This window comes from Carettochelys insculpta, chromosome 4 (genome assembly GCF_033958435.1).
Source record: "Carettochelys insculpta isolate YL-2023 chromosome 4, ASM3395843v1, whole genome shotgun sequence".
In the NCBI taxonomy this organism is placed as follows: Eukaryota; Metazoa; Chordata; order Testudines; family Carettochelyidae; genus Carettochelys; species Carettochelys insculpta.
In genome coordinates this window covers 89,626,563-89,636,695 of record NC_134140.1, presented here as the reverse complement: position 1 = coordinate 89,636,695, position 10,133 = coordinate 89,626,563, and the positions used below count along the sequence as shown (strand labels likewise).

Sequence of the window (10,133 nt, the reverse complement as noted above, 5' to 3'; positions counted from 1 at the left end):
CCCATCACCCGAGGCTGAAACTTCCACACTGCCATCTGAGCTGAAGTGAAGCCTGAGCCACTGAGCTTTGCCAGGCCCTGAGAAATTGCCCTGGTTGCTATGCCTGGCTTTTTACTACTGTCCCTGGCTTTTATATGCTTGAAAACAGCTGTGGCACAGGTGGGCTGTGGAGTTCTTATAGCATGTTGAGGAGGAGAGCTCAAAAAGAAAGAGTCTGAGAACCCCTACTCTAGCTCACCTGAGGATTCCCATCTACCTGCGGGAATCCTCCAATATTATCTAAACCAGCCTCAGGACAGATTTAGGCCAAAGTTGCTCTATTCAACTGTTGTCTTCTCAGCTGCCTGCTAAATTCAGCTTATGAGTTTCATCTTGTAAGTTTACTCCTGATTAGAGAACTCACTACCATGAACAGTCCCATTAAACTACATGAGACTACTTACAATATTAAGTTGTACTATACTACTTCTACACTTATCGATACAAATATATGCACAAAAACCAACCGAAAAATTTGCAAAAAAGCAACAGAGGAACTTAAAATGTTTTGGGAATTGGCAATTGATTTGGATAAAAATCCATGTTTAGCTATTGAGGAAATCCCACAGATGCTGCACAAGTGTCCTTCAGTTTTCTTCCTTTAATATCTGAGGCAAAAAAGCGTTGCACCTTAGATACACCTTTTGACTATTTGCAAATATCAGAATAACTTTTAGAGGGTGGAGTGTTCAGTCTCCATTCCCATTCAGAGCTGACTCCTGCCTTTTAGCAGAGAAGCTGGGAGCATATTTTGCATACGCAGTATTACCAATCTCAAGAGATCAAAAAATCATAACTCTCCTGCCCAGCTCAAATACTGCAATTGGCTCATGTGTTTTTTTTCCAAAAAAAAAAAAAAAGTCCAAATGTTATTTTTAGAATTTTGATTTTAACCCTTTTATTCCATGTTGTGTGAATGTGTGTGTAAAAGAGAGAGAGAGAGAATTTCAGACTGAAAAGCTAACCTTTGGTGAACTAAAAAACTCACCATTCCCTGCTTGCTCCCATGAAGACTCCAGGACTTCTCACTCTTGAGACAGGGGAACTACCACCCATTTCCCACTGCTGTCTCTACCCAGCAAAACAAACAGCAGTCATGTTGAAAGACTGAAGTGCGACACGAGTGCTTTTTTGTTTGGTGAAGACACAGATTAACAGGGCTGCATCTCTGGTGCCGTTCATTAGCGACATTTCTGTTTCGATCTCCAAGAGTGGGCAACGCACCATGGCCGCTGCAGCTCAGGGGGACTCTCCTTGCTTAACACTGAGGCAGGGGTGGGGGGAGTTTAGCTGCCCTGAGATCCCGCCCACACCCGACCCTACCTCTCTCTCCTTTGCACCTCGGTTCCCTCCTCCGGCTCCACCTCCCGCCCCCGTCACACTGTCTCCGCCTCTCTCCAGCTGCCGAGCTCTGCCCAGCGCGGGAACCGCAGCGCAGCTGTTCCGCCCGCGAGCTGGCCCCAGGCCCTACCCCCGGAGCATGGCTGCAGGGGAGGAGCGGCTCAGGGCAGGCTCCGGAGCGGGACCACTGTGAACAAGGGACACGCTGACGGGCTGCCCCTTACATTCGGCTGCCGGGAGAGGTTAAAAGTCACCCCCCACCGGGAGCGCGGGCCGCGGCTCAGACCCTCCGGCCTGTTGAGCAGGGGGGAGGCGCTATAGGCTTTCAGCGCAACGCCCACGCCCGGCAACTACTGCAGTACGCAGCCCCACCTCAAGCCACTAGCGGCGCTCTAAGCGTGGGGAAACCTAGGCCCCGCCCTCTTTCCCAGCCTACTTTTGGCCTCCCAGGCTCCACCCACTATAGGGCATATTATCCAATCAAGCAAAGAACTAGAGTGACGTCATGCTGATGTTTGCTCTCTTTTCTTATTGACTGTCCCTGTGGAATGTCCACCTCCCTCCCCAACAGCTGACGGCTCCCGCCCGCCCCGCCACTTCGGTGTCTGTCGTGTTGGTCGGCCGACAGAGGGGCGGTGCGCGCGCGCGCGCATCAAGCTGCCGCGAGCCGGGAGGCTGCGCAGGCGCGCGGGGGGAGGAGGTGCTGGCGAGTGGCTTTTGGGTGCCGCTGACCGCAGCCTGTGGAGCCGCGGCGCGAGGTGAGCGGGGAGGGGCTGCCCCGCTGCAGGGCCCAGCTTGTTCGAGCCCGGCAGGCGGGGACGCGGGGTTGGTCGCTGAAGCGGGGCGGGGCCGGGCTGAGGATGCGCTAGGCCGGGGCGGGGCCGGCTGTTAGTACAGCGGAGCAGCCGGTAGGACACACAGCCGGTCGGTGCACGGGAGGCACCGCTGTCTCTCCGATGGCTTGACCCAGGACATAGGGACTGCAGTGTTAGTGGCTGTGCGCGGCGGCAGCCCCGATCAGAGGTGGGTAGTATTTTTGCCGGGGTGGGGTGGGAGCATTCCACGAAGTTCGGAAAGGTGTCAGGAGCTGCACATTTCTACCTATTGCAGCTGTGAGTAAGATGGGGCCCAGGGCTGCATCTGGACTGCAGTCGTATTTATATTCTGCTGTTGCGGTACCCGTGGGGACCAGGAGATGCAGGAGCTGCAGGCAGCAGCCAGGCAATGCAGTAGGTGTGGGGGCTGGGAGCCCTTTAAGTTTTTTATTTAAATGGCTCCTGGACCATCACTACCATTGTCCCTGGCCCCTGCCTGCGGTTCCTACAGCTATTTTAAAAGTCCACTGCTCTTGCCCCCACCCTTACTCCAGCAACAGGGTAGTGGCAGGGGCTGGGAACTCTTTAAGTAACAGCAATTTAAAAGGCTAATGGCTTTCCCACAGCAACCCTGCTATTGCACTGTCATGCTGCTATTAAAACAAAAAAGCAGTCATGTAGCACTTTAAAGACTAACAAAATTTATGAGGTGATGAGCTTTTGTGGGACAGACCCGCTTCTTCAGATCATAGCCATACCAGAACAGGCTGTTGCACGAAAGCTCATGACGGCTTTTTTGTTTTGATAGTATACAGATTAACATGACTATCTCTCTGTCACTATTCAACATGCCAGGCTGTTGTGTGGAGTTAAGTGGGCCAGATGCAGTGTGCACAGGGTGTATCTTGCCCTGGCCTGGCCTGGAGTGCAGAGTGGGAGGAAGCAGAAGGGTTGGAAGCAGAAGGGTTGTAAAGCCTCTTTGGGCAATACCTAATTCTGAACCCTACATAAAATTTGCCTCTAAACCTGGCTTAAATGTATCTTATAGCAGCAGCTGGTTCTTCTGTTGACATCCTTTACTCTTTTAGCAGAACTCCTCCCAGAAGTCCTGCATTCAAGAGTGGAAAGTTCCTGTTCTACAATGATGAATGCTGACATGGATGGTAGAAAGCCTTTATTTTTCCTCTTAGCTAATATGCTTTAATAGATAATTGTGTTACAAAGACTGCAGTAAAGTTTGTGGTTTATTGCAGCAGTTGAGGCTGAAAATCAGGTGGAACAGGAAGAAAAAACACGGCTTATTAATCAGGTTTTGGAACTGCAGCACACACTTGAAGGTTAGCATTTTGCCATTTGAGAATGTTAAAAATGTCTGTCGGCATGCTAATAGTTTTAGGGAAACTATTCTGGTTTTAGAGAGGTAGCCATATTAATCTCTTTCAGCAAAAACAAGTCCAGTTGCATTTAAAGACTAATAAATTTACTAGGGTGTTAGGGCATAAGCTTTTGTGAGATACAACTCCTATCCTCAAGTGCTGAAGAGAAAACAGCAAAGAATACAGTGTTACTAAAATCACAATGGATGTGGCTCATCTCCAACAGAGATAAGGAGATGAGAGAATCTGAATGGGAAATTACCTGAAACGCCTCATGCATGCATCTGACGAATCGGGTCTTTGCCCATGAAAGCTTATGCTCCAAAATATCTATTAGTCTATACGGTGCCACAGGACTTCTTGTTGTTTTTGAAGACACAGACTAACTCAGCTACCCCTCTGATACTGTTGTAATCTCAATACCACTCCAGCTGTCTCTTTTTAGTTTTTGTTTCAAGGTATCACATTTGCATATGAATTACAATTCAACAGTTTTAATTGCAGTCTTTTTTTCCTGAGAATGATAATTTGAAAATCAGGAACTGTGTGTCCAGTCTCAAACCAGGGAATTTGCTTGCTCTGATCCCCTGAGCTCTGCTGCTCCAGTGAGCACTGTTCTCCTTAGTCCAGCACAGCTCATGGCCCTCCCTAATCCACTGTTTTTTCCTGTGAGTGCTTCACCCCCAGAGCATGCATAGGGTCACTACCCATGTTGTACCAGGAAGCTGCAGATGGCTTGTGTTACACCTTTTTTTTTTCTCTTTTAAATAGATCTATCAGCCCGAGTAGATGCTGTTAAGGAAGAAAACCTGAAACTGAAATCAGAAAATCAAGTTCTTGGACAATACATAGAAAATCTCATGTCTGCATCTAGTGTTTTTCAGACAACTGATACAAAAAGCAAACGAAAGTAATGGGTTGATTCCCAGCTTACATCATTGTATGGCTGCTGCTTTTTCTGTTTTAATTGAAATAGGCTACATGAGTTAAAATACCTTAATTTATAGCTTCCTGGGATAGTAAGATTGTCTATAATTGCCATTAGACTTAAGAACACTCAAACAACTGAAAGCCAAGAGTTTATATTGTTAGCCTTTGAGCAATGTGCATATAGAATGTAGAGACTTTAACTAGACTTGCATATTTGTTTTAAAAAAATGTCTTGTCAAAACTGGGTTCAGTTTGTCAGGTTAAGCAAACACATTTGACTCACCTACTTTGAAGATTTTAGGATAGCGTCTTGACTAACATAATACAATGCTTGTAAACCTGACTAAATGAACACAGACCTACTTTGTACCACCTTTTCTTCAGCTCAGAAATAATTTTAGGTATCTGTCTTGAATGCTGTCATTACTCCTTGACAGGTGAAAATGCCTTGAAAATACTGTGAAGAGGTTAAGGATGTTAATGAATTAGTACAGATGTGACTGCTCTCTGCAGAGTTTTAATGGCTCACTTGTTCTTGACAAACTGAAGATAAAGCCATGTGAAAAGATTTTCTGGGGAATGCTACATTACCATGAGACTGTTTACAACTAGTACAATACCTTGCATACTTCAGGCCAGTTTCTTTTCATCAACTGCTAGCACTCCAAAAATGTCACAGGATGCATTATGATCTCTGAAAGCAGAAGTTATTTTTTCAATTACATATTAATGATCATGATAGTTTGAAGTGTAATATTTGTAGAAACAGTAGCCTTCGAACAGCTCTTCATCCTACTTTACCTTGAAGAACTTGCACTGAGGAACTGAAGATTATACCTTTCTTCAGGGCCTGTTTCCCCCCTGCACTGCTTTTCCCTGGCCTGGGTGTGTGTGCTGTACCTTTTGAGGCATAGCATAAAAGATGTAGTCCAGGAAGGGTACTGGAACAAAGGTGACTTCAGAATCACATTGCTGCTTCTCAGTCTGGGCTGGTGTCATCCCACAGCCAAAAAGAGAGGCCAGGGACTCCTCTAATTTTCAGTTCCCATATGTGGTAAAGAGAAATCAGTGCAATGAGATTGGTCAGGCACCAAGTGATGTTTGAAACAGTAGACCGGCTACCTTCTGGCACCTGCACGCTACTCCAGTGGCATGGAGAGGCTAGGGCCATGTCTGTACTAAAAAAAAATTGTCAATAAAACCGTGTCAATCAGGGTAAGAAAAAAATAACATAGCTACGTTGGCAAAGCTCCCACTATAGAAGCAACAATGATAGCATTTTTCAAAGAGGTGGTGTTATGCCAACAAAAAATTCATATACGTATAAGCTGCATCTACATTATGAGCACAATCGGAATAGCTATACAGGCGAGTATTTATAGTGTAGAGAAGGTGTAGGACAACTCCAGTGCATGGGTATTCCCCTACACTGCCCCAGAACTGGTGCAGGGTCGAAAGGTTGGCATAGCCAGGAATTCTGCACTGTGGCAATGCTAGGCTGCATGAGAGTTCAGAAGTAGTCAGGGAAGACATCTTCCAGTTCTGCACCAAAATGTTTTCATCTCATGAAGGGGCAGAAAGTGGTGGTTATTCCATGGGTCTAGGATATTTTGGCTACGCTAGTAGTTGAATGCTGGTTTGTCACCTTCAGCAACTGTTCAGTATCCTAGTGTAGCTGTGTTAAATGGTCTGCAGTTACTGACATTGTGGCTGTAGTAAAGGTCAGTAAAGTCTTTATAAATGTATTTTTAGTGTACTTCAATACTGATAGTGAAAAAGCAAAAGGTACAAATTGGCAAGATTTCGTTTCACTATTGAAACTTACACCTCTCTCCCAACTCTCTTTATATTGAACTAGTTGATTTTTTTAAAAATAAATTTTAATTAAAATATCTTTTCAACAATGGAAACCACTTAACCCTGTTATTGTGAAGGCTTCATTTCATCACTATTGTGATGGCATCTAACATAAAAAAAAATATTTTTTGGTGAGCGGAAAGAACCATAAAGAGTTACACCAATCTCAGATATCTTCCTTGTCAGCTAAAACAGCTAGAGGTCAGAAACAGACTGGTGCCACACAAGACCACATCCATGAGGGAGAATGTAAGAATCTTCAGCCATTTGTCCCTCCCCTTCCTCCCACCTTACGCTGACTGTTAAAAAAATTACAATTGTACCCATTTACTGCAGAATGCGCACAGTTCTAGATGGCTGCAGGTGGGATGCTAAAAGTGAAACTAATTCAGATACTGAATCATGGGTCTGGCTGCAACAAGTACTGGTATCAAGTAGGATTAAACTTCTGGGTAATGTCTTAAGCCAAGGGCATTTGAGTATAAAGTCAGTGTCCATTTGTCTTAAAAAAAAAAGTTTCTCTTTTCTCCTAAACTTTCCTATGACTACACCTTCCCTCTCTATTACATAACAGAAAAGATCCACCATTCTTAGCTAGTAATGGAACATGCCCTTGTTAGACTTGAGCTACTTTCCTAAAATCATGGCGTAATCTTAATCATATTTTGTATTACTGTAAGGTTAGGTAGTGATATTTTTATCTATATGTATATAGTCATGTCACCTGTAAACATTTTGCTTCCCCCTGTTGTGGCCTTTTCACTTTTATGAACTTTTCAATCTGTGTTGTATTTAATTTCCCATTTAATAAAAGCTTTTGATTGGTCTCCCTTGGCTTGTCTTAGAATGGACAGTATATTAGGGTTAGAATGTTTTACAAATGTGTTGTGAGCTAAAGCACTTTTAAACTAATGTGAAAAAGTTGTATTACTTGAACAGGAGACAAGGTTAGCATTTGAGAACCACACAGAGCATACAGTATTTTTCAGTAAGTTATGATAAAGGCTCTGACACTGACTGTGTAAGTATTTACATTAAATTTATGTATAGCTATTGCGTGATGCTAATCTGCAATAGAGAATTCATTGACTTCTTTCCCTCAACTTTGTTTCAAAGTAATTAACCTGAATAAGCTGTATTTGTGCCAGAAACTTTTCTGCTGTAGATGCTTTGCACTGCAGTAGGATGTTGTGCACTAATTTTTCTGCATTGCAAACATATATGGTAGGTACTAAAAAGCCCAATCCTATTCCATTAACTGCTCTGACATTTAGACCTAAAACAGCTGCCAAACACGTAAGTGTTTAACCATAATTCAGCTTATTTATAAATGATCTGGAGAAAGGGGTAAACAGTGAGGTGGCAAAATGTTCTGATACTAAACTGCTCACATCAAGAACAAAGTGTGAAGAGCTTCACAAAGATCTCACTCACATCCTTGGCAGTAGTTGTCTTGTATAACCTGAGTAAAAAGTAAGTAGCAGGATGATGCTTGGACAGAAAGATTAAGTTTTATTGGGAGGCACAGAACTTTTGAAATTGCCTGCCGAAGGCATTTCATCAAGCCAAAGTTTCCCCCTTCGCCTCAATCTGTTAAACTGAGCAAGAAGTAAACAGAGCTGTCGGTTAACATGACAGGGTTTTTTTTGTTTCTTGGTTTTTTGGGTTTTTTTTTTCTTTTTTTGCTGCTGCTGCAGAGGAATATTCTTGATCCTCCAAGGTGAAATCTTTGATTTTACTCCAAGTTCCTCAATCCTATTTAATCCTGGAGAGCGTACTGATATTTAAGTGTCTTAGTCTAGGTCCTTGCTTCAAAAAATGATTTCCTTTAGTGGACATTTTGACTTAAGGTTTTTAGCCTGCAAAAGGGCACTTGGAAGTCAATAGAATAGTCTAATAGAAGAGAGATACTTACTGTGCTGCTGCTGTGGGTTAACTGGGTGCAATGACATAAAAATACAGAGAATTGCCATACTGGATCACAGCTTTGGTCCATCTAGTCCCTGGCTGACTAACAGATGCTTTAGGGAAAGCCAAGGTGCAAAAAAACAAACAAACAAACCCTGCACAGGATCTGGTAAGGTAAAGGTTCTAGACTAGAATTCAGACCTGCATTTTATTCCCAGTTCTGTGACCTATTTAGTGAGTAAACTCTTTATGGTAGGAACCATGCTTGATAGTCCCCTAGTGCAAAAGAAATCCCAATCTCAACTGGAAGAGGTTTTACTGTATTTAAGTAATTCCTGGCAGTAGAAAAGTAGTATCTTTCTGAAATCCACTGGTCTGACTCCAACTGCTCAGAGGAAAGCTTTATACCAATCTCTACATTTCTTTTAAAGCTCTGTAACTTTCAATATGTTTATCCATAAAAAAAACACTATTGTCTGAGTTCTGGTGTACTCTGCTTTACCACTCTCTGGGCTGAATCCCTTTCTGAGAAAAGGAGGGAATATGAAGCAAGGAGACTGAGCAGACTGGCTTGAGCGATATAGTCTGCAACTCTTCATAAGGAAAAAGCAAGCATCTCACTTCCAGTGAAATTTCAAGAGGAAGAGGAGAGTCAATCTCCAGGGAAAGGTTTTGAATAATTTATATCTTCTAGTAGGTGGTGCTTCATTCTGACTAAGCAGAGGCTAGAGACTCAATGAGAAAGGGAGAGGTGATGGACACAGATGACTGTCAAGTATCTGAAAGGCTACAGATCTCAATCTTACACCTAGATGGTGGCCATGGTACTGTGTGTAAAGCCTCAGAGCAGGTGGGTGCACGCAGCCAACTTGATATAGACCTCGCCAAAGTGCTAACTGAGTCAGAAATTTTCTTCTCAGTTGCAATGAAGAATCTGGCTTTCCCCAATGATTCAGGCCTTGGGCAGATCTGTAAGCCGTAGGAATGAGGACTCCCCTCCCCCCCGCCCCACCACCAGCCCACACATGCTCAGGCAGAGGTTGTCCCTACTTGCCTACTGTTGGCTCCCCGTCTTGGAGAGAGAAGCTTACTTGCTTTCTGCTCAGCCAGCTCAGTAGAGATCACACTTATGTTCAGTCAGTTCAGTATGGATCTTGGCCCCACACATTAGAAACAAATGCATCATGGACAGGACAATAAAACAATGGGGATAGTTATTGTCCTCTCCTTCCCCTTGTGGTTTCCATTTCAGTGGGTGAGGGATAATGGGAGGAAGGAGGAAAGGGAAGGAACAGAAAAAGATGCTCCATAAACCTTAGAAGTCCACAAGAATGTTTTGAAGGAAGCAGTTTCAGAGGAATAAATAGATAAATTACAGTTTAAAATCTTAAATCATGTGAAGGACTTTGCAATGAAAGAAAGCAAGAGTCTGAAATCCATGCAGGTTTTGAAGAAAAGTGAGTATATTTTTTAAAGCAAAGATGAACTGCTGGAATAGTGAACCAGATGCCAGCATGTGAAAGTCAGTGTCTGATTCATTATTTTACGGTCAAATTCTAGAGGGAATTCTGTTAAACTTAGGCTAGAAGCCAAGATCCCAGAACTGAGAATTCTGGCATAAATTCCCTTTGGAAAAGGCAAAGTTCAGTTATTTACATAATTCAGAAATCACTGCTTTTAAGGACTGTTGTGGTTTGTCCAATTCATTATAAGACCAAAGCAAAGAAGTTTCTCCTGCAGTGTACTGTTTTAGCTCTTACAGTAACTGAAGTGTCTTTATGACTTAGTTAACTATAACTTAGTAAAAACTCAACCTTTCAAAATTCTTAGCTGTAAGACAAATAAATTTCATGGTAAGCAATAAGAG

The 10,133-nt window shown here is 43.4% G+C and overlaps 1 protein-coding gene across 6 annotated transcripts; it reads left to right on the top strand.

Moving 5' to 3' along the window:
* The first annotated feature begins 2,013 nt into the window (after positions 1-2,013).
* On the top strand, positions 2,014-7,192 carry SCOC (short coiled-coil protein). Of its 6 annotated transcripts, none has more exons than XM_074991927.1 (4): positions 2,014-2,138; positions 3,287-3,358; positions 3,452-3,532; positions 4,343-7,192. In XM_074991927.1, the coding sequence occupies exons 2-4, from the start codon at positions 3,337-3,339 to the stop codon at positions 4,483-4,485; spliced, it is 246 nt and encodes an 81-aa protein (XP_074848028.1). In that variant the 5' UTR covers positions 2,014-2,138; positions 3,287-3,336; the 3' UTR covers positions 4,486-7,192. The 6 variants fall into 6 exon arrangements, with proteins under 6 accessions (XP_074848028.1, XP_074848022.1, XP_074848027.1 ...); XM_074991921.1 differs by having other exon boundaries at positions 3,449-3,532; XM_074991926.1 differs by having other exon boundaries at positions 2,025-2,138; positions 3,284-3,358.
* The last annotated feature ends 2,941 nt before the right edge of the window (positions 7,193-10,133 follow it).

Bases quoted from the DNA above. Each gene is read 5' to 3' on its own strand.
- SCOC (XM_074991921.1), top strand. From the start codon at position 3,337: ATGATGAATGCTGACATGGATG. The intron at 3,359-3,448 runs GTAGAAAGCCTT...GGTTTATTGCAG, and splicing joins GATGAATGCTGACATGGATG to CAGTTGAGGCTGAAAATCAG. The intron at 3,533-4,342 runs GTTAGCATTTTG...TCTTTTAAATAG, and splicing joins ACTGCAGCACACACTTGAAG to ATCTATCAGCCCGAGTAGAT.